Source organism: Podarcis cretensis (genome assembly GCF_951804945.1).
Source record: "Podarcis cretensis genome assembly, chromosome: 17".
Taxonomy (NCBI): Eukaryota; Metazoa; Chordata; class Lepidosauria; order Squamata; family Lacertidae; genus Podarcis; species Podarcis cretensis.
The window spans coordinates 6,469,748-6,494,548 of NC_137187.1; the positions used below are offsets into that span (position 1 = coordinate 6,469,748).

At 44.8% G+C, this 24,801-nt stretch overlaps 1 protein-coding gene across 1 annotated transcript; it reads left to right on the forward strand.

Annotated features, from left to right (window-relative positions):
• The first annotated feature begins 285 nt into the window (after positions 1-285).
• Positions 286-23,986, forward strand: GRHPR (glyoxylate and hydroxypyruvate reductase). The gene is made up of 11 exons (XM_079959619.1): positions 286-312; positions 6,559-6,627; positions 9,866-10,131; positions 15,730-15,854; positions 17,554-17,626; positions 17,759-17,875; positions 19,296-19,384; positions 20,436-20,540; positions 21,716-21,851; positions 22,924-23,054; positions 23,766-23,986. The coding sequence occupies exons 1-11, from the start codon at positions 301-303 to the stop codon at positions 23,885-23,887; spliced, it is 1,245 nt and encodes a 414-aa protein (XP_079815745.1). The 5' UTR covers positions 286-300; the 3' UTR covers positions 23,888-23,986.
• Positions 23,987-24,801: the final 815 nt, after the last annotated feature.

Sequence of the window (24,801 nt, forward strand, 5' to 3'; positions counted from 1 at the left end):
TTTTTCTCGCCTAGGCTATTTAAAAAAAAACGAATGCAAACAAGCTTTGCCACATTTTGTGTGGACAGGAAGACCAGACAGCACTGAGTTAAGTGTGCAATGAATTTGGGGATTTGTGAGCATAGTTGTGCCTTGGATTATGACTAAGATTTCTCAATGCCTATTTACTGTGTTTATCTTTTATTTGTTGTTCATTTTTATCCTGCCCTTCCTTCAAGGAGTTCAAGGCGGCATATATCTCCGCTCCCCACACCCATCGGGACTCATGTCTGGAACCCTAGAGAGTCATTGCTGGTGTAGATGAGCAATTGGGTAAGAGCAGAACTTGTGGTTATCCAGAAGCTTTTTAATGTCTGATGTTTTATTGTATTTTTAATATTTTGTTGGAGGCCGCCCAGAGTGGCTGGGGAAACCCAGCCAGATGGACGATGTATAAATAATATAATATAATATACCGTATTTTTTTGCTCTGTAAGACTCACTTTTCCCCTCCTGAAAAGTAAGGGGAAATGTGTGTGCGTCTTATGGAGCGAATGCAGGATGCAGCTATCCCAGAAGCCAGAACAGCAAGAGGGATTGCTGCTTTCACTGTGCAGCGATCCCTCTTGCTGTTCTGGCTTCTGAGATTCAGAATATTTTTTTTCTTGTTTTCCTCCTCCAAAAACTAGGTGCGTCTTGTGGTCTGGTGCGTCTTATAGAACGAAAAATACGGTAATTATTATTATTCTGAATATTAAAAGATTCAGGACAGGTAAAAGAAAGCAGCACATAGTTAATTATGTACGTCATTGTCACGGGATGCAGTGATGGCCAAAACCTTGTATCGCTTTAAAAGAGGATTAGACAAATTCATGAAGGATAGGACTATAAGAATAGATACCAATGATGGCAATTCTCTGCCTACATGGTTGGAGACAATATGCTTCTGAACACCAGTTTCTGGAAAACACAAGAGGGGAGAGTTCACTTGTGCTCAGATCCTGCTCTCAGGCTTCCCAAAGGCATCTAGTTGGCCATTGCTTTTATGTTTTTACCAGACTATTGTTTTCTGCGCTTTTCTGCAATTTGTATATACCCAACCAGAGTTGTAGCTGGAAGGGGTGGGGCTAGCTAGGAAAGCCCTCCCATCAGCTGTCAAGGAAATAAACAACTATCTGACTTTTAGGAGACATCTGAAGGCAGCCCTGTTTGTTTTTAATGTTTGATGTTTTGTTGCTTTTTTATTATTATCATTATTAATATTCCTTTGGGAGCCGCCCAGAGTGGCTGAGGAAACCCAGCCAGATGGGCAGGGTATAAATAAATTATTATTATTATTATTATTATTATTATTATTATTATTATTATGCCCCAGGTGAAGCCTCCAGAGGGGCTCCATTGAGGCTCCCAGCCTCTGTGTGTGAGTGTGTGTGTGTGTGTACGCAAACACACATAGGGGACAGCCAAACAGAGTCTTTGACCCGAGTGAAATAAAGCCTACTTTGGCCTCTGACCAAACTCTAATAAAGTCCCACATTCTAGCCCCCTGCTACACCGCGCTGACTCTATGACAGACCCGAAGCTCTATTTGCATCCCCCTTTCTGCAAACATTCCTCATGCAATTCATTCTTAGCGGGGCAAATATGCGTGACATTGGGATTTGCAAGTTGCCTGCCTGAGATTTCTGAGGAAACAGATATGCTACTATAAATTTGTTTCCAGCAAAAATCACTTAGCGGCGCAGCGAAACCACTGAGCAGCAATCTGCCACAGGGAGACTCTGACCAGTCATGGCTAGCCGAGCTATATTTGAATATTCTCCAGGGATGCTTCGCAACACACCGAGCGAAAATAACTTGCGAAAACTAGTTGCTGAATGTTTGTGCAGACCAAACCTTCGGCGACGCCAATCTGAATACTTATTCCCTTTATGAAATATGTATGCATATGTGTTCATGCACCACACACACATGCGCACATGCCTCCAAGAGTTCTGCTCCATCCTCGCTCTTATTCAGAATCCACATGAATCTTAAATAGGGTTGCCTGCTTCGCTCACATAGAAGACCCCAAGTTAACATATCCAGGCAGTGCTGGAAGTAAATCCTGCCTGAAATCATGCAGAGGAGGGCTGCGTGATGTATCACATCAAACCAGTTTGAAGTCTATATTGTGCTATCAGTTTTGTAATTTTTGACATGGCAATATATTGTGAATCAGGGTGTGTGTGTGTGTGTGTGATGCAAAGATCACGATGCAGGGGAAACCGTCAAGCCAGCCGACGCCACAACACAGCTCCATCCTTATTTCAGACATTGTGATAGATCGGTATACCATGATGTTTGTTGTTGTTGTTGTTTAGTTGTTTAGTCATAGAATCATAGAATCATAGAGTTGGAAGAAACCACAAGGGCCATCGAGTCCAACCCCCTGCCAAGCAGGAAACACCATCAGAGCACTCCTGACATATGGTTGTCAAGCCTCTGCTTAAAGACCTCCAAAGAAGGAGACTCCATCACACTCCTTGGCAGCAAATTCCACTGTCGAACAGCTCTTACTGTCAGGAAGTTCTTCCTAATGTTTAGGTGGAATCTTCTTTCTTGTAGTTTGGATCCATTGCTCCGTGTCCGCTTCTCTGGAGCAGCAGAAAACAACCTTTCTCCCTCCTCTATGTGACATCCTTTTATATATTTGAACATGGCTATCATATCACCCCTTAACCTCCTCTTCTCCAGACTAAACATGCCCAGCTCCCTTAGCCGTTCCTCATAAGGCATCGTTTCCAGGCCTTTGACCATTTTGGTTGCCCTCCTCTGGACACGTTCCAGTTTGTCAGTGTCCTTCTTGAACTGTGGTGCCCAGAACTGGACACAGTACTCCAGGTGAAGTCTGACCAGAGCAGAATACAGTGGCACTATTACTTCCCTTGATCTAGATGCTATACTCCTATTGATGCAGCCCAGAATTGCATTGGCTTTTTTAGCTGCCACGTCACACTGTTGGCTCATGTCAAGTTTGTGGTCAACCAAGACTCCTACATCCTTTTCACATGTACTGCTCTCAACCCAGGTGTCACCCATCTTGTATTTGTGCCTCTCATTTTTTTTGCCAAAGTGCAATACTTTACATTTCTCCCTGTTAAAATTCATCTTGTTTGTTTTGGCCCAGTTCTCTAATCTGTCAAGGCCGTTTTGAAGTGTGATCCTGTCCTCTGGGGTGTTAGCCACCTCTCCCAGTTTGGTGTCACCTGCAAATTTGATCAGGATGCCCTTGAGTCCATCATCCAAGTCGTTGATAAAGATGTTGAATAAGACCGGGCCCAAGACAGAACCCTGTGGCACCCCACTAGTCACTCTTCTCCAGGATGAAGAGGAACCATTGATGAGCACCCTTTGGGTTCGGTCAGTCAGCCAGTTACACATCCACTGAGTGGTAGCATAGTCAAGACCGCATTTTACCAGCTTCTTTACAAGAATATCATGGGGCACCTTGTCAAATGCCTTGCTGAAATCAAGGTAGGCTACATCCACTGCGTTCCCTTCATCTACCAGGGTTGTAATTCTGTCAAAAAACGAGATCAGGTTAGTTTGACATGACTTATTTTTCAGAAATCCATGCTGACTATTGGTGATCACAGTATTCCTTTCTAGGTGCTCACAGACTGTTTGCTTAATGATCTGCTCCAGAATCTTCCCTGGTATTGATGTCAGACTGACTGGGCGGTAATTATTTGGGTCCTCTCTTTTCCCCTTTTTGAAAATAGGGACAACATTTGCCCTCCTCCAGTCTGCCAGGACTTCGCCTGTTCTCCAAGAATACTCAAAGATGACTGCCAGTGGTTCTAAGATCACATCTGCCAGTTCTTTTAATACTCTTGGATGCAGTTCATCTGGCCCTGGAGACTTGAATACATCTAAACTAGCCAAGTATTCTTGTACTATCTCCTTAGTTATTCTGGGCTGTGTTTCCTCTGCTGAATCATTTGCTCCAAATTCTTCAGGTCGGGCATTGTTTTCTTTATCGGAGAAGACTGAGGCAAAGAAGGCATTGAGGAGTTCAGCCCTTTCTGTGTCCCCTGTTTGCATTTCACCATCTTCTCCTCTGAGTGACCCCACTGTTTCTTTGTTCTTCCTTTTGCTACGAACATACCCATAAAAGCCTTTTTTGTTGCTTTTCACCTCTCTAGCAAGCCTGAGTTCATTCTGTGCTTTAGCTTTTCTGACTTTGTGTCTACACGTGCTGGCTTTTTGTTTGAATTCCTCTTTGGTGGTTTCCCCCCTTTTCCATTTTTTGTACACATCCTTTTTTAATCTTAACTCAGTTAAAAGTTCTTTAGATAGCCACCCTGGCTTCTTTAGGCACCTTCCATGTTTCCGTCTCATTGGTATTGCCTGAAATTGTGCTTTTACTATCTCCCTCTTAACAAAGTCCCAGCCATCTTGAACTCCCTTTCCTTTTAGTATTACTGTCCATGGGATCTCACCCAGCACTTCCCTAAGTTTTATGAAGTCAGCTTTCTTAAAGTCAAGAAATTGAGTCCTAGTATGCTTGGCTGCTCCTTTCCGCTGTATAGTAAACTTCAGAAGAGCATGATCACTCGCGCCTAATGATCCTTCCACTTCTACCCCACTAACCAGGTCATCAACATTGGTTAGGACCAGATCTAAAATGGCTGTTCCTCTTGTTGCTTCTCCCACTTTCTGGACAATGAAGTTGTCTGCAAGGCCAGTGAGGAATCTGTTTGACCTTATGCTCTTGGCTGAGTTTGACATCCAACAAATATCTGGGTAATTGAAGTCCCCCATTACTACTATCTCCCTTCCATTTGCATGCTTGGCCATCTGTTCCAGGAAGGCATCGTCTATGTCCTCCGTTTGGCTTGGGGATCTATAGTAAACTCCCACAATGAGGTCACTGTTATTCTTCTCTCCCTTAATTTTGACCCAAATGCTCTCACTTTGGCTTTGAGGTTCTAAATCTTGGATCTATTCACAGGTATACACATCCCTGACATATAACGCCACTCCTCCTTTCTTGTCTGGTCTGTTTCTCTGAAATAGATTGTATCCCTCCATTATTACATTCTAATCGTGGGACTTATCCCACCAGGTTTCAGTGATGCCTATTATGTCATATTTAGTTTGCTGTACCAAGAGCTCAAGCTCATCTTGTTTATTTCCCATGCTTTGTGCATTAGTGTACAGACATTGAAGTCCATTAATCATTCCCCCGTGTCTCTTATTTAAGGATTTTTTCCTCCCACCACTAGGTCTGCGTGCTGTTTGCTCCATTTGGTCTATGACATTTGGATGATCATCTTCATCAATTGATAGACTCCTACCTTCAGGAGCACTGTCTCCCTCCCCCAGGTCCAGCTCTCACTTCCATACATCACAACGGGGAAAACCATAGCTTAGCTAGTGATAAATCACAAAGTTGAAAACCAGATACAGTCATACCTCGGGTTACAGAAGCTTCAGGTTTCGTTTTTTTTTGGGTTGCGGACCTCCGAAACCTGGAAGTACTGGAACGGGTTACTTCCAGTTTTCGGAGGTCGTGCATGCGCAGAAGCGCTATATCGCACTTTGCGCATGCGCAGAAGCACCAAATCGCAACCCGTGCCGCTGAGGGTTGCGGGCACTGCGGGTTGCAAACGTTCACGTTCGCAACCTGAGCGTCCACTGTATCGCCCATTCCTTCTGCAGAGCCACTGCCAGTCAGCATAGACCTGGAACAGGAATCCTGTGGCTTTCCAGGCATTGTTGATCTACAGTTTCCATCATCCCTGACCATTGGCCATGTTGGCTGAGGATGATGGGGGCTGGAGTCCCAACAACATTGGAGAGTTCTGGGTTTCCCACCTTCTGCACTATGAGGTATGGTATCAGACTAAATGTTTGTCCATAGACTGAGCGTACATAACCATGCAGGAAATGACCTCTGCATCTCCCGTCGCCTATTGATGTAGGTCCTCCTCTTTTTTCGTCCACAAATCTTTTAGTGATCAAAAGCCTCCTGAAAAGGGGGAGGGGGGAACCACCTAAGTATTTATCAATGCTATTTTCTTTAATTGTATATGTAATTTGTTCTTCAAAGGCAAAAGTTTCGCATCTACATAATTCCTGGCACAGCCCTGGAAGGGCTTTGTTTAAATGTATTCCCTCTGCATATTTTTCGCTGGATGGTGCTTTGTTTTTTTTTATTCATCACTGAGGAAACGTCAGATTTACCCATGTTTAATAGCATTTATTAGTCACTTTCCAGCTTGCTCAGCATTCCTCCGCCAATTGGCTCCTGTCTGTGGTTATTTGCATAAACAGCAGCAGCTTTGTTCTAATATGATTTATGTATCGCTTCTGAATCCTTTCACTGCCTATTCCCCGTTTCTCATCACAGCTGTGTAGGCACCATATATATTCAACCAGGCAGGAAGAGAAACAGGAGAGAAAAGGTAAAAGGGGTGAGGATTTGGAAGCCACAATATCGCAGAGCTGATTTACTTCCCGTCACTTAGCATTTCCATCAATGGAAGCAAAGTGTTTATTTACATTATAATCTTCCTTGTCATCTTATTTCAGTCTGCAGGTCACCGCATCCTTGCCCTTTTAGTAACATCGGCAGAAGGATATTGGCCTCTGTGTGTGCAGGTAAATGGGGGCATTCTGCTAGGGAAGGGGCAGAAATTTTATTTGGTTTGCATTTTAATGGGAAACACCACCTAATTTGCACTTCTCAAACTGGTTTGCAAATGGCAACACAGCTATTCTTAAAATCACACGATTGTAGATTGTGCTCTGCTACGATAATTTGCCATTGGGGTGGGCTAACAGTTAAAGGCAGGATGTGGGTGGCACTGTGGGTTAAACCACAGAGCCTAGGACTTGCCAATCAGAAGGTTGGCGGTTTGAATCCCCACGACGGGGTGAGCTCCCATTGCTTGGTCCCTGCTCTTGCCCACCTAGCAGTTCGAAAGCATGTCAAACTGCAAGTAGATAAATAGGTACCACTCTGGTGGGAAGGTAAATGGCGTTTCCATGCGCTACTCTGGTTCGCCAGAAGCAGCTTAGTCATGCTGGCCACATGACCCGGAAGCTGTACGCCGGCTCCCTCGGCCAATAAAGCGAGATGAGCGCCACAACTCCAGAGTCAGTCACAACTGGACCTAATGGTCAGGGGTCCCTCTACCTTTACCTAACAGGTAAAGGGGGGAGCAGCAGTGGATGATTTGGGGCTCTCAAATTTCAGGAGCACCCTGTGCGGCGCTAAAATTCGGTGCCCCTTGCTGCCTACATCATTGTTGCTGTGCCCTCTGCAGTGCCGGCAGCCAGTGCTGCCAAACTAGTCATGCTAACCTAAAACAACCTCTGGCTCCAGCCACCTCTGGCTATAACAGGGCCCATGTCTCCACTCAAGATTATTGTACATTTTTGTAAGTTTTGCAGAAATTTGTATATTAAAACAAGCGTGGGTTTATTGGTAGAAACGCACACTAAAACACTGATGACTTCTCATGTGTTCTTTTTAAAGTGTTCAGGGGAGAGTGTTCTAAATCTAAAATGTCCTTACGTTGCTTCCCTGTTTTAGTGCCTCAAAGCTTCAGCTAGTTTCTTACTAGAAGAAGGCACCTTGAAAGCAGCAGGAACTGTTTCCAGCTTTTTGTGGGCAGCGTGATCTCAATAAAAGATTACTGTATTTTTCGCTCTATAAGACGCACCAGACAACAAGACGTACCTAGTTTTTGGAGGAGGAAAACAAGAAAAAAAAATATTCTGAATCGCAGAAGCCAGAACAGCAAGAGGGATCGCTGCGCAGTGAAAGCAGCAATCCCTCTTGCTGTTCTGGCTTCTGGGATAGCTGCGCAGCCTGCAATTGCTCCATAAGACGCACACACATTTCCCCTTACTTTTTAGGAGGAAAAAGGTGAGTCTTATAGAGCAAAAAATACGGTACTTGCAAGGGAGATATTTCAGCTGAAAGGCATGGGTCAGATAATGCTGGCAACATCCCCACTCCCTCCTAAGGCTGCTGTTAAAGGCTCAGGAGTGAGTGAGGCTCCGTGTGTGTGTTTGTGTGTGTGTTTAAATCCTTTTATCATACAGCCCAGTGTTCAAAGGAGGATGTTCCAGATCTACATGTTTCCCCCTCTGTTTGTGTTATCCTCACAACACCCCTGCGAGGTAGGTTAGGCTGAGAGACAGCGACTGCCCTAAGGTCACCCAGGGAGTTTCAGAGCTGCGTGGAGGTTTGAACCCCAGGCTCCAAGGACCTAGTTCAAAATACTCTCAACGCTGCCTCTTTCCAGAAGGTTCTCCATCCAGATGGACAGAGAACCAGCTCTACCACCAACCGTTAGAAGGCATCTGAAGGCAGTCCTGTGTATAGGGAAGATTTTAAAATATTTAATGCTTTATTATATTTTTATATGTTGGAAGCCACACAGAGTAGATGGGGCAACCCAGTCAGAGGGACGGAATAATAATAATAATAATAATAATAATAATAATAGAATAGAACATCCCTATTTTCATCAGAGAAATATTGGAGGGTATGTACTAGTGCTGTCCTCTAGCCTCATGAATGTGCAATAGAAAGGACCAAGCAACAAGAAGAAGTCATTGTCTGTGTTTGCTGGTTACAAGGGGGTTTTTCCTAAAAGAAGGGAAAGTTTATTAATTTGTGGTGTATTATTTTTTTTAAAGTCTGCTGTTATTTACACCTCTAAAGATGAGAACCCACATCACAGAACGCTTAGGAAGTTCTAAGTGGGAACAAGCATATAATCAGTTCTACAGCACAAACCAGGTGAAAATAATTAAAATATGAAGACTGCCCCCGCTTGCAAATCCAGGTTGCATATGGGTTCGCGGTGACCACTGGATAGTTGGAAGGACGGCATCCCATCTCTGCCACTGTTGCCATATTACAAGGAAAGTCTCCATTAATTAAAAAACTAAAAAGCTGCCAATTCTTTCACTCTGCAATAAAAAAGCCAGCCAATAAATAACCTTACAGGTATGAAGGAATTGGGAGCGCCACTCCCGATATGCCACTGGCAACCAGTGCCGGATTTACGTATAAGCTAAACAAGCTGTAGCTTAGGGCCCCACTCTCTTGGGGGCCCCAAAAAAATAAAAGAGGGAAAAAACTGGATGTACATTTCCAAAATAGAAGATAAAAAACAAATAAAATTAATTAAATAAAACAAAACCTACATATAGCAACAGTGTTTTGTGTTGGGTAGGCTCCTATGATGTAAGTGATGGGCCTTTGTGTTTCTAAAGGAACTTTTGTTATTGCATTATTAAGTTTGTTATGAATAAAAAAATCATTTTTAGGTAGAGCTAATAATTATTTCACTATCAATATACTTCTTAATTGTATTTCAGTCCAGCGATTACTTTAATAAAATACATATCTAGATACCTATTAGGTCCATAAATTACCACATATATAGCATATATTCAACACAAAAAACAGCGAGAATTTGTTGTTGACAAAGGACAGCTGGACATATATAAAGGGCCCCATTACCTTCAGTAACTCAGGGCTTCATCAAACCTAAATCCGGCCCTGCTTGCAACCAAGTGCTTTTTTTTTCTTAAAGAATGTTTAGGGCTACTCTCATTTTGACTCAAGAAAACCACCATTTCATAGTTCAAACTGGGAAAAACAAATACAGTAAATGAACCAAAATACAAAGATCCACAAAATGTTTAGGGTCTGCGTACCCCTGCGTACCCCCAGGAAAAAAGTGCACTGCTTGCGACAGCTAGGAAGTAAACAGTCCAAAGGACATTGCCCTTTGGAAAAGAATGTTATTTTGCTTAGCCTCAGCCCCATTCACCCGCAGGATTCACACAGTGACAAGGATTTTTGTTTGAGAAGAACACGCGCCAACATCTGGGCGAGGCGAGCCGTCTGCGCGCTTTGGACGTGGCCGCGGATGGGCACCAGGGGGCGCTGCCGAACAAGCCGCTCTCCGCCGGACGCCGCCCGGGCCAAGGGTTACGGGGCGGGGAAGGAGCCGCTTCGCCCGGAGTCGCCTCTGCAACGCGGCGCATGAGAGCGGCGGCCGTGCAGAGACTCATGAAGGTCTTCGTGACGCGGAGGATCCCCCCGGAGGGGCTGGCGGCCTTGAGCCGGGCCGGAGAGTAAGTGGGCTGGCGGGGAGACGGGCTGGTGGTGCAAGGGAGAAACACTCCCCTTCTCCCCTTGGGAAGGTCGCCCGGCTGCCCGCGGACTCTTACACGCACGTGTGAACCCCTCTCTTTCCTTCTCTTGCGTGTGCACCTTTGGGAAATCGTGTGTTTGTGTGCGTTTGCTGCTTTCCGTTTGCTGCTGTCGCTTTTTTGTATCTAGATCTCGGTTATGATTTATGGTTGCACATCTTCTAAATGTTTTATTTATTGTTTAGAACGACCTTTGTTAAGTGGTTCCTATGTATTCCCCCCTCCCCCCATATTGTAAGCCGCCTCGAGCGTGGTTTGAGCTGTGGAAAGGCGGCCTGCAAAAATAAAAATGGGGGTGCTTACTAAGCAAAGCAAGCCTGTCTGTAGCATTAGAGCAGGGATAAGAAACTTGCAGCCCTTCCGAGGTTGCATGCGTCCCAGCCAGCATGCCCAATAGCTGTCAACTTACAGATTTGAAAATAAGGGACCAGCAGCCTCGAAAATAAGGGATCAGCAGCCAAAATAAGGGATTTTGGCTTAGCTTATACAGAAATCTGGCACTGATGGAGCCAGGCTGCTTTGGCTGCCACTGACTGTGTTTTGCAGGGGGTTGGACTAGATGATCCTAAGGGTCTACAACTCCCACCAAAGAAGAGGGGCAGACAAAACTGATGAACGACATGGAGATGGTAAAGCTTATAGGCAGAATTAGAAACCAGGAAGAGGACCTCTTTAATAAAGAATGGGGAAAGTTTATAATTTAGTTGAAAAGCTATTGTCAAGAGTTACATACATTGGTTGGATTGACAGAAAACTTGTAGTAAAAATTTGAACTATGGGTGGACAAATGATTTATAAAAATAGAGTTATGAAAGGGATGCAGAGGGGGAAATCACTACATTAAGATGCTGCACTGGCTGGAGGGGATGCTAAGCAACACGTTGGGGCTGCCGTCGTCTTGGAGCGAGGAGTTCCATTGGCCCTTCCCCGCCCGAGAGAGAGGGAGGGAGGGGGATTTGTGGTTGCACATCTTTTAAATGTTTTATTTATTGTTTAGAACGACCTTTGTTATGTTGTGACTATGTATCTCCCCCCCCTCCCATATTGTAAGCCGCCTCGAGCGTGGTTTGAGCTGTGGAAAGGCGACCTGCAAAAATAAAATGGTGGGTGGGCGGCTTACAAAGCAAAGCAGGCCTGTCTGTAGCATTTGAGCAGGGATAAGAAACTTGCAGCCCTTCCGAGGTTGCATGCGTCCCAGCCAGCATGCCCAATAGACAATGGGATCAATGGTCCCAACAGCAGTTGCAGGGCCATTGCTTTTCCATCCCTGCATTGGACCCAGGGTGCATATATAGTAGTAGACCAGATAAAGTGGGTACCATCTCCTGACACCATACTTAAAAACAATATTGAAAGTGCGTACAGACAAGCACACACACATATACAGTCATACCTCGGTTTACAGACGCTTCAGGTTGTGTTTTTTCGGGTTACGGACGCGCCGAAACCCGGAAGTACCGGAAAGGGTTATTTCCAGGTTTCGGCGGTTGCACATGCGCAGAAGTGCTAAATCACAGCCCGCACGTGCACAGACGCAGTGCTGCGGGTTGCAAACCCTGTGGGTTGCAAACATGCCTCCTGCATGGGTCAGGTTCGCAACCCGAGTGTCCACTGTATAAACATCTACATTTTTATCCCCCAAAAATAAAATAAACCCTTATTTCCTGATGAACAGCATTTGGACTATAATGTAACTTAAATAGAAAACTGTCTTTAGAAAGATTTTCCCTCCAAAAGCACTTTATTTTAAAAAATCCAATTTAAATAAAAAAAAACCTTAAAAAAAATCTGATTTTAATAAAAAAATCTGATTTTTATTTTACTGATTTTTATCCACCCTGCCTTGGAGTAATTTTGTCTGTTTAAACGGTTGTGATGACCAGCTGACTACGTTCAAATAAGACTGCCATTGTTCCAGGCCAGCTAATGGTTAATCATTTGTGCAAACCTGGAGACTAAAATTGGCTGGGATCAGTCTCTAGGCCATAACTTGTGGTCACTATTGATGCTTCCCTTTCCCCTCCGCGCCACCCCTGGGGTGGGTGGCCTTGCTTCTGCGTCCTGCCGCAGCTCAGGGTGATAATAATAATAATAATAATAATAATAATAATAATATTTATATCCCGCCCTCCCCAGCCGAAGCTGGGCTCAGGGCGGCTAACAACAATAAAATAATACAACATTCTAAAATCATTTCATTATAAAATGAATTCAAATCAAATTGATGGCAACCATTGGGCTAGAGTTCTGTGAAGATTGCCAAAGGAGGGAGTCAGGCTGTGCCCTGGCCAAAGGCTTGGTGTGAATCCCCTACCCCAAACCCCCCCTCCCACACATGCTGGAGCATTCAAGAGAGGGGTGGGTGTTTCTCATGCTGCACTGGACTTCATCACAGGCAGAAGTCGTGCGAGAGACTCATGCTGCCCTGGGCCACATGAAAGACCTCATTGCCCACTCCACAAATCCTCCACATGCCTGGCAACTCAGGGCAGAGGAGGAGGAAGAGATCTGGCTGAAAACCTCGGCAAGCAGCCGTTGTGGAAGTGGAACAGCTGGGCATCTACCTGCCAACTCTCCTGCTCTCCCTGCTTGCTGATTATCTCTTCACATGCTGCTGCCCATTTCATTTTTTAAAATTTCTTCATTTGTTATTTCAGATTAAAATTTTACAGTCACATATTCAACGTCCAACATAAAAACAAGATTGCAAGGAATCTCTTGGACTTCCCCCCTCCCCTTTGTGGGTCCTATTGTTAATCATTTCCTCCTGCATCTTTTATGATAATCCAAATCTTTTTTCTCTCCATTGTATCCAAAATTCACCATTAAACTACAAGTGTTATTCCAATCCTACTAATGATTTTAACTGTTTACAATGGTCTTTAAGATAAGTTTTAAATTTTCCGCATTCCTTATTAAAATTTGTTCTTCCTGATTTTAATTCTTCCGGTCATTTTAGCCATTTGGCATAATCCATCAACTTGATCTGCCATTTTTCTCTGGTAGGGGCCTTATCTTCTTTCCATATCTGGGCCAATGACATCCGCACAGCCGTGGTCACACTCATAAATAGTCTTTTCTGCTCCCTTAGGATTTCGGCACCTAGAATTCCTAAAAGGAAGGCTTCGGGTTTTTTAAAGAAAAGGTTATTATAAACATTTTTTTCAACTCATTATATATCATTTCCCAAAATTCTTTTACTACCTTACATTTCCACCACATGTGATAAAAGGTGCCTTCTGTTTCCTTATACTTCCAGCTTGCATTTGACTCCGTTTTACACATTTTTGCTAATTTAAAGGTAAAGGTAAAGGTACCCCTGCCCGTACGGGCCAGTCTTGACAGACTCTGGGGTTGTGCGCCCATCTCACTTAAGAGGCCAGGGGCCAGCGCTGTCCGGAGACACTTCCGGGTCACGTGGCCAGCGTGACATCGCTGCTCTGGCGAGCCAGAGCCGCACACGGAAATGCCGTTTACCTTCCCGCTGGTAAGCGGTCCCTATTTATCTACTTGCACCCGGAGGTGCTTTCGAACTGCTAGGTTGGCAGGCGCTGGGACCGAGCAGCGGGAGCGCACCCCGCCGCAGGGATTCGAACCGCCGACCTTTCGATCGGCAAGCCCTAGGCGCTGAGGCTTTAACCCACAGCGCCACCTGCGTCCCTAATTTTCTAATTTACTAGGAGTTAAATACCAACGGTACATCGTTTTCATATAATTTTCTTTCAACATGTAACATGCTGTGAATTTTAAATCCCAATTCCGTAACTTCTTCCATGCTGCAAGTTGTATATTGAACCCAAAGTCTCTGGCCCAACAGCTGCCCATTTCAAGGAGTGCTGGGTTCTTCTGTGTCCACACATTGCCTGGGCAGTGGTGGACCCTGGCGTCTCACATTTCAGCAGTGACTTGTGCAGTGCCAAAATTGGGCCAGTCTCTCTGCCATCAGCATCAGCCTGAGGTCACAAAGGGCATTATTTCTCCCTTCAGTGTTGCAGCAAGGTCACAAGGGGCAGTTTTCCTTTCTCTCGGCAGGCAGCAAAAGCAGGGGCATGTGGGCACACTGTTTCTCTCTGAGCAGATAGAAGCAGGTACATCTGGACACGGGCCCCTTTCTCACTGAGGTGGGCATACGCAGGAGGATTTGGGCAGAGTATTCCTCTTCCCGAAGTGGGCAGAGGTAGTGTGTGGCCACTGGAAACCAATAGGAGGTGTTGTTTTATTTGGTAAAAAATGCAAACACCCATGTCCACAGCCTTGGCTTTTGAAATGTTAAAGGGAGTGAGGGATAGTTTCCTACTGAATTATAGCAACCTTTCTCAGCATGAAGGGACGCGGGTGGCGCTGTGGGTTAAACCACAGATCCTAGGACTTGCCAATCAGAAAGTTGGCAGTTCAAATCCCCGTGATGGGGTGAGCTCCCGTTGCTCAGTCCCTGCTCCTGCCAACCTAGCAGTTCGAAAGCACACCGGTGCAAGTAGATAAATAGGTACCGCTCTGGCAGGAAGGTAAACGGCGTTTCTGTGCGCTGCTCTGGTTCGCCAGAAGCGGCTTAGTCATGCTGGCCACATGACCCGGAAGCTGTATGCCGGCTCCCTCGGCCAATAAAGCGAGATGAGTGCCGCAACCCCAGAGTCGGCCACGACTGGACCTAATGGTCAGAGGTCCCTTTACCTTTTTTCCTCAGCATGAGTGATATATTTTAGTATCTTCATTCGTCCTGTTACAATACACAACACTCCTGCAATAGAACAGCTTCCAGGTTAAGCAACTGGTGCCCAATCTTACTAAAGTTTGTCCTTGCCAATTAAAACTGAAGATCTATGGTGGCGAAAGCTGTGCAGCCTCTAGCGCAGCGGTTATCAACCTGTGGGTCCCCAGATGTTGTTGGACTACACCTCCCATCATCCCTGAGCTCTGGCCTTGCTAGCTAGGGGTGATGGGAGTTGTAGTTCAACAACATCTGAGGACCCACAGGTTGAGAAAGGCTGCTCTAGTGCCTCGTGTTGACTTCATAGAATCATAGAATCATAGAGTTGGAAGAGACCACAAGGGCCATCGAGTCCAACCCCCTGCCAAGCAGGAAACACCATCAGAGCACTCCTGACATATGGTTGTCAAGCCTCTGCTTAAAGACCTCCAAAGAAGGAGACTCCACCACACTCCTTGGCAGCAAATTCCACTGTCAAACAGCTCTTACTGTCAGGAAGTTCTTCCTAATGTTTAGGTGGAATCTTCTTTCTTGTAGTTTGGAACCATTGCTCCGTGTCCGCTTCTCTGGAGCAGCAGAAAACAACCTTTCTCCCTCCTCTATGTGACATCCTTTTATATATTTGAACATGGCTATCATATCACCCCTTAACCTCCTCTTCTCCAGGCTAAACATGCCCAGCTCCCTTAGCCGTTCCTCATAAGGCATCGTTTCCAGGCCTTTGACCATTTTGGTTGCCCTCCTCTGGACACGTTCCAGTTTGTGATCTGCTCTGTGTGATTCTGCCTTTCTTGCTTCCTCTGATGCTGCAGTGTCCAGCAATGGGATTCAGATGAACCAATCCCACAGTCTGAGTTGCTGGCGGGGGTGGCTGGCAAAGACGGGCTCCTGTGCCTCTTGTCTGACCGGATTGACAAGGAAGTCCTGGATGCTGCAGGTGAGACCTTGGGTGGGAGCTCAACGGAATGGTGTCAGAGTGGGCTGTAGAAACATTAACACGGCCAGTGACTTGCCAATCCATGTGACAACCTGGGCAGGGAAAGTTATTGGCTGCTCCCCAGATACTGGTGCGAATGCAGACCAAAGCCCTGCATCTGTATAAAGCTGAAGTTGGTGCCTAATTCTTTTCAAGAGGTGGAACTGGAATAAATTCATGGGACTGGCCTCAACCCCAGCCTCATTCTTCTTCTTATCTCCTTTTGGTGAAAGTTTGCATTCAGCTCCTCAGGATTATCTGGCCAAACAGTCTGTTTTTTTGGGGAAAGTTCCACGAGCCAAATGTGCTGTTAAATCTCATTTTTATACTGTGTGTTTGTATGTGTTTATACTGTGTTTGTATCTGTGGGTTGTTGTTACCCCACTGATTAATCTGGGTGTGTGGATAATCCTCAGTGCAATACAGTTCTCAAACTTAATCTGTTCTGGAAGTCCGTTCCAAAACCAAAGCGTTCCAAAACCAAGGCACGCTTTCCCATAGAAAGTAATGCAAAATGGATTAATCCGTTCCAGACTTTTAAAAACAACCCTAAAACAGCATTTTAACATGAATTTTACGTTTCTAATGAGACCATTGATCCATAAAATGAAAGCAATAAACAATGTACTGCAGTCACACAATCAATGAATTAGAGGCTGATCTGGGTTCCACACAGTCACAAAAACAAAAAAGAGCCACAAAAACACAAAATAAATAGCAAAAACAGACAGACCTCAGCGTAACACTCAAATCGGAAGCATAACACTCAAAACAGAGCACGTTCAGCTTCTGAAAAAAGTTTGCAAACTGGAACACTTACTTCCGGGTTTGCAGTGTGTGGGTTCCAAGTTGTTTGAGTACCAAGGCTTTTGAGAACCAAGGTAACACTGTATTTTGTTGGTCAATTGCACAGATTAATGAATGAAAGCTCACCGCTTTTTAATGGCTCAAAAGCTAGTTTTCCATTCATAGCTGACATTCTTTTATTATTTTGTTTCTTTTCAAGCAGGACCTTGTGAAACCTCATCAAAAAATCGCCTTCTTCATTTCTCTGTGTTTATTAGTAACCAGCCAAAGGCTTGACAAGTCTGTTGCTGCCAACTTCTTTAGCTTTTAATGCTTTCTGAAGCTGGTAGAAGCTTTCGTGTTTGAGGTGAGCACTTCACTGCTTTTCTCTGCCAACTAGTTGTTGGGAATCTCAGGTGAGATATCCACGCAGTGCAAGTTGCTCCCAGTACCAGTCACCACATGGAAGAAGCTTAAGGTCCAAATAGTTTACTGTTGCAGAAGTTAAGGCTCACTAAAACAGTTCTGAATGTAGATACAGACATATACAGATACATACAAGTACAAAATAATTCCATTGCTCCAAATAAACTCCAGCAATTCAAGATGTAACACTGGACAAGTAACACCAACAGACTGACAACTCACAGACGAATTGCAAACTAACAGACTGATGGGCATTAATCATAGATATAGTTGGAGCACTGGGCCATTACCATAGCAGTTGGCTTGACTGACCCATTATTAGCTCATCCTTGGGGTGATTTAGGCACATTAAAGGAAATTAACCCCTTCTCATGCCCGGTTACTTCAACACTAGTTGCCTTCCTCTTAATGACCTTTGTTCTGAGCACGTGGTCTTCATCTTTTTCAGGACCATCCCTGAAAGTAATCAGTACGTTGTCTGTGGGATATGACCATCTTGCCATTGAGGAAATAAAAAAGCGGTAAGACTCACATCTTTTTAAAGGTGATTCTTAGAGGCAAACTACATCTTATCATGACAGGGGGAAAACTAGTCATTAAGTGCCTTGTGGCTCAAAAACACAGAAGATCTGACTGCTTCTTTCAAATTCTAGTGGGATCCGTGTGGGATACACGCCAGACATCCTGACAGATGCCACGGCTGAACTCACAGTAGCTTTGCTCCTAGCAACATCCCGCAGGCTGCCAGAATCTGTGGAGGAAGTGAAGAAGTGAGTGTCCAAAGTGGTATTTATGGGACTTCCACACCACACTGATTGAACTGCTTAGAGGGTGTGGTCGTGTCCTATTTTGTCTTTTAGCCTCATTCAGCATATTAAAAAAGGCAACTGTGGCTCACAGCAAAGTAGGAAGGTGCCTTAATCAAAGTCAGATGGTTAGTCTGTCTAGTTGAGTGTTGTCTGCTCTGAATGATAGTTCTCCAGGGTTTTAGGTGGGCTTCTTGGGCACCCTACCTGGAAATGCCACTTACCTTTTGCATGCAAAGAAGATCCTCTACTTGCTTCACAGAAACTGTGGATGCACTTATACAACCATTGCTGGACTGTCCTAAGGAGGATCTCCTTGTACACACACACACACACACACACACACACACACGATTTAAAAATCCATGCACGTTGAAAACTAGTTGCCAGGAGGTGACAAAGTCTCCTGAACTTTGGGCTTCAAGCTATTTTGTCTTTGGCATGTGGTTTTATTTCCATTCAGCTATGCAAGCTGACACTTGCAGCAGAGTTCATTTGCACTACAACTACAGTCTGAACCAGTTCCCTGAGGCTGAACTGTGAAGTGGAAAAACCCCCGTCCAAATCTTGCTTTTTGGCATGAACTCATCAGATAGCTGCATGCAACATCCTGAACTCTCAGCTTCACCCTGCAATATGAGAAGTAATAATAGTGACCTACATTACAGGGTTGTTGTACGGATGAATGAGAGAGTGTGCATGAAGTGTTGCTTTCCTTTTAAGCATTCTTAAAGAGTATATAATAATCCTAGTTATAGTTGAATAAATGCTTTAGTTATATTGTGGTGACAGGGTGGTGCAAATCTAGCAAGGCAGTGTTCCCCAAACTTGGGTCTCCAGCTGTTTTCAGACTACAGTTCCCATCATCCCTGACCACTGGTCTTGCTAGCTAGGGACTATGGGAGTTGTAGTCCAAAAACAGCAGGAGACCCAAGTTTGGGAAACACTGGATCAAGGTATCTAAGTGCACGCTGCTGAACCACTGATAGCTAGATGTGGGCTACTCAACTGGCAGAATTTAGCATCTATCCCTGGACATTATAAGACAGATGTTGGTTCCAGTGCCCATTTTATATTTGTCTGTTATTTTCCGGAGTCCACCCAACTGATACGGGGATAGAGAGTAGAAAATGGGATTAGGCCTGAAATCATTGTGGGCCTTGCAAGATAAAGGGTGGATCAAAGTTTTTAAAGCAGGATTTCTTCCTTTGTCTAAGGTAACAAGATAACAGTGTCTGTGGGTTGCCATTGTCTACAGCTGCTCATTTCTGGAATTTTAGCTAAGAGCCTGTTTAGCCAATGCAGCTTTTTCTTGCCATTACATTAATGCTTGTCTGCTAAGCTCTGGGGCTGTTCCCATTGTAATTTGGTGTCCTTTTCGCAGTGGTGGCTGGACCACATGGAAACCCCTCTGGATGTGTGGCTATGGACTTTCCAACAGCACCGTTGGGATTATAGGGCTAGGAAGAATAGGTAAGCTGAGTTCTACATTCATTTTCAGCCTGCCCTTCCACCATGGTGCTCACAGCTGGTTTGACCATCACAACGTCTTTGCACGGTAGGTAGGTCAAGAGAGAAACAAGCATTACATGCATGTCCAGGTCCAAACCTCAAGTCGCCACCCCGAAGGAGGTATCTGCTGCATCTGTGTAGAGACATTTAACTGCACAATCTCTGCAGAACTGAGCATCTGAGATTAGGCTCAGGTTATCAGTCCTAAAGCTTGTACTGTTCACTTTATCGCAACGTGGACTTTCTACTATTGATTGTCTCTTTGAACAAATATCCATGACCCCAAAAGGAGCCGTGCAGTGTTTGATGCCTCTCTCACATACCCAACTTCTGAGATATATGGTGCCATAAGTGCCTTTAGCGCAGCATTGCCGTCTTTTCAATGTAGAGCTGCCCGTTTGCAAGATAATTCACAGGGAACAGCAAGAGCTTAAGCTCTGCTCATGGCTCATCTGCCAATGGACCAACTGGGGAACTGGAGAAACTGAGTTCAGAATAGTTGTGGCCTCTTACCTGGAAAGATTTCACTCAACACTCTGGGTAATAGTGCAACCCTAGATGTGTTTACAGAGAAGGAAGTCCCATTGTAGTCAGTGTAGCTTACTCTGCGGCATGGCTGGGATTTTGTCAACCGCCCTTTGACCCTTGATGTTTGAACATTTCGGAAGTCAAACTTTCGAAAACCGAAGTTTCACTGTACACAGTTTGTACAAAGTTATCCTGCTGCCAAATGGTAAGATTTTAACCATGGATCAGGTATGCAGATGTGGTAAAACAATTGCATCTACCCCGATTTACCAGTTTTTCTCATCTGCTTCTCTATCTGAGAATGCTCAAGTGCTAAGTTTTGATTTGGGCGCTCAGCATTAAAGAAAGCCTTTAATTATGTGAATTTTGCATGTACCTTTGCAGTGCTAACACCATTTTCAGAAGCCCCATTTCTCTGTCTTGAAGGATGAAACATCCTTGCCTAGCGAGTGATGTGATGTCCTTTGGTTCCTCGTGTTTCTAGGCCAGGCTGTAGCACATCGTCTGAAGCCATTTGGAGTCAAGAAGTTTTTGTATGCAGGACGCCACCCCAAACCTGAAGCTGCTATGGAACTGAAAGCCGAGTTTGGTGAGAGTTCTATCTTCATATTAGTGGAATTTCTTTATGTGTGTTTAATACTACCCCCCCCCCCATGGATGTGGAGTAGAAAACTGAAGTTGAAGTCCTATCGGTGGCTACTGGGCACAATGGAGGCTATTCACTGCCTCCATAGATCAGAGGCAGCATGTTTCTGAACACTTGTTGCTTGAAACTGTAGCAGAGAAAGTGCCCTTATGCTCAGGTCCTGCTTGCAGGCTCCTCTCAGGCATCTGGTTGTCCACTGTGAGAACAGGACATTGGGACTAGATGGACCAGGGGCCTGATCCAGTATGGATTTTTGTACGTCACTTCAGTGAGGGGGGGGGGGAATCTCTGAAATGAGAAGACTTGGGTGTTACGTTGGTTGAAAACAGGATTCACTCAATTCCTGCAAATGAGAACGATTGTTTCAGTTTGACAAAATTTTAAGATTTATTTGTTCCTGTTCCCAGTGACCATAGTTAAAAGTGAGGAGTATACATCCCTTCGTGAATCAGGGCTATGCACCCCACCTCCTAAGTCATTTGGTCATGCAAGTATTGCCAAAGCAGGGACCCAGCCATCACCAGTTAACCTTAGTCTCGCTTAGAGATCAGCAATTCCCTTCTGGAGACATGCTGTTTACAATGTGACGTACCGACTGCTGCACCGGGATAGCACTGCAAGTCAAGAGTCAATATGGAACAAACATGGCAGCCACATGCACCTTACGCATGCGTGTTTTGGAAGATCAGTCATCCATCCCTTCAGGCAAAGTACAGCACAAACTGGATGGTTGTTAGATTTTTGTTCAGAGCAGTTCAGAGCCCACAGTGCCATGTAGTTCAATGAGTCAAACAGGATCCTTTTGAAAGAACAGAACACTTGGATATGCACACATCGCTGTACATCATCGTCTTCATGGTGATGGGGAGAACAGTACACTCTGAAAACAGAAGTAGGGCAATTCCTCCCATTTGACTTGGCTCATATGAATGCCGCAACAGGGTTCAAGGAGTGCCAACAGCATAATTGTGCAGACTCAAGCATGCCTGAATCATCCCTGCTCTCCTGACTCTATTCAGAAGGACCCTTGCTGTTTTGGTCAATAGGAAAAGCTCGTGAAAGTAGGTAAACCTCTTAAACAGACCACAGTGAGTTTCCTCTTTCTTTCTTTTCTCCAGTGCCCCTTGCCAAGCTAGCGGAAGAGTCGGACTTTGTCATTGTGACATGTTCTCTGACACCCGACACTCAGGGGATGTGCAATCGGGACTTCTTTTGCAAGATGAAGAAGACGTCTGTGTTCATCAACACAAGCAGGTAAAACCAGATGTGGCCCAGAGTGGAGGCTGGGAATCGGGGGCACATCCCCCAAGACAATGCCAAGTCCCAGTGCCACTGCATAGCATGACTGAAGTAACATGACAGTATGGAGGAGCGTGAGCCTAGATTTGCAACATACCCTTGTCTATCACAAGTTTTTTAAAATGCACAAATCATTCCCCCTGCCCGTTTTAATTAAGGGCCTCCACCGTGTCCAAATCTCTTCACTGCATGATAAATACATTGCAGTACAAGACGCCATATCTTCCCTTGCAGCCGTGCTTCCTTTATGAGACATTTGCCCTGGTTTTGTAAAGAAGCTGCAATTGTGGAAATAAGCTTCCATATTCACAACACTTAACTAGCTGGATCTCTCTTGAGGTCTATCACTATCCAGGCCTGCACCACTCAAAACTAATATTCTGCAGTCCTTCCCTTAGACAGGATGTTCATTGCTCCTGTGAGTGCTGTATATTGCTCAGTCTGTCTAATAACTGGTTGCCTAGCTCCATACCTATTGCATTTCTAAAGCAGCAAACACCAGCCAAAATAGAAAACTTAGCATGTACAATATCAGCAGGTTGTATTCTGCATAGTGCTAAGGTCCCATCAGTTCAAGCATTTCTGTTTGCTTGACATAACAGTCTCTCTCCCCCTCCCCCCCCCACCAAGAAGCTTGGGTGCAGGGTGCAGTGGGAGGAGGGAAGTCTCATTGCACTAGCACAAATCATTGTGCTGTCTTCCATTAGTGCAATGCATTGAATAGTAAGTAAATGACCCTGGGAGTCATTTAATCCTTAGCACCGATCCAAGTCACTGCTGCTTTCACCAAATGGGGGAAGCTGCCCCCCCATACGATTTCCTAGAGTACCAGAGTGATGGGGGATGCAGACCAGCAAAGCAGCACCCTTGCTACTTCAGGCAAGGCATAAAGTGTGGTAATATTAAGCTGTCAAGAAAAGCCATAATCTGTATTTCTCCCATGAGAGTCTTGTTGAATTATTTACTGCAGCGTGCAATGTAGGCTCAATAACACCTTCACACCCGTTTTCTCCCTTTGCTCTGTTAGGGGCACTGTTGTCAATCAAAAGGACCTATACGAAGCTTTAGTCAATGGCCATATCGCAGCAGCAGGCTTGGATGTTACAACCCCAGAACCTCTGCCTACTGATAATCCGCTTCTTTCCCTCAAGAACTGTGGTAAGCTGACTTAATTTCATAGAATCGTAGAGTTGGAAGGGACCCAAACAATCATCTAGCCCAACCCCCTGCAGTGCAGGAATCTCCGCTAAAGACTCAATGTGCACATGGCCATTTCTGCACTGTCTCCTCCTGGGGAATTAACGGCTGCCTTTCAGAAGCAGACAGGTGCGGCTCAAGTCTCACTTGCACTGAGCCAGCAAGGCTCAATAGCAAGCAGAGGTTTTTCCTTGTGGAAATGTGTCAAAAGAACATCTTTGCCAACTATAAGGGCTAGAAACTTGTGGGTCGTTCTTTTCTAAATTGGGAGTTGTTCTTAAAAGAAATCTATGCCTGCTACATCCTGTGGCATTTCTATACTCTCTCCCACGATGATGCCCTAAGTATGTGCATGGGTAAAGCAAGAAATAAAATGCAGAGGGCATCCTCTGAATTTTGCACTCCTGCTCCTTTCTGCAAGGCAGGCGTCTTTGGGCTGTAATTGGATTGGCATGCCCTGCAAAAGACAGATAATATCTTTAAACACTGATCTAACAGAGATGGGGCCCTGGAAATAGAATACAGAGGGAATGGGTTGGCTTGAGCAAGTGATTTCATGAATCAAGATATAGTATCTGATAAAACGATATATTCATGAACTAGTGATTACAAGTCGATAAATACCGGCTCGTTTCCTAAATTGCTTCCCCCCCCCCCCCGTGTCTTGAGCAGTAATTTTGCCTCATATTGGAAGCGCCACCTACGCCACAAGGAATGCCATGTCAGTGTTGGCTGCCAACAATCTTCTGGCTGGACTGAAAGGAGAAAGCATGCCAAGCGAACTCAAGCTGTGAGAAGCAAGACTGGAAGAGTTTTGAAGGATTTTTTACTTTTTGCCCCAAATGGATATTAAATGGGACAAACTGTCTTTCAAATAAAGCATTAAAACAGTGGCAGACTTTTGTGTATTATAGCAAAAGGTTCCAGTTCACACCTATTTTTTAAAAGCAATACTCTATATCTTATACAAAGTAATTAAGATGCTGTGTACTGGTATGTTTTCTACAACCGTTCAATCAGAAGCAAACAGAAAGCAGCAGACTGAAAATAATGAACTTCTCTCCCTGCCCCCTCCCATAGTGGCCTCTACTGCTGGAAGTTACTTTGTCATAGGCTTCAGTGGGGGAGCTGTTACCATGACCTGTTTTAAAAGGACTTCCAGACTTCCCCAACTGTAGCCAATCCACAAATTACTGAGAACTGATGGTTTCTCGTCCTGCCTTATTGATATTTGATTAAATGTCCAGCTGTCATGGCAGTTTTTACACTGTGTTCGGCCCTCTGCCAACCCCAAGCAGCTTCTTTGGTCCCTGAGGCCTCAATGCAACTTGAGTTCCGTCCAAATGACAACTTCCCCACTCTCAGAAGCAGAACTGGGTGTGTTCTGTTGCTGCCAAAAGGTTTGCAGTGAAAATCTATGCATTATTACAGTATAGATGCGTCTTACAGTTTTGATCACGCACAGGCCTAAAACAAGAGCAAGTTGTCAGACTTTAAACTCTTATCTTAGAGCATCTACAAACTTAATTTTTTTAAATGAATGTTGGGGATGCCGGAGAGCAGGCATGGCCAAACTCAGCCTTCCAGATGTTTGGGGACTACAATTCCCATCATCCCTGACCACTGGTCCTGTTAGCTAAGGATGATGGGAGTTGTAGTCCCAAAACATCTGGAGGGCCGATTTTGGGGATGCCTGCCACAGAGAGAA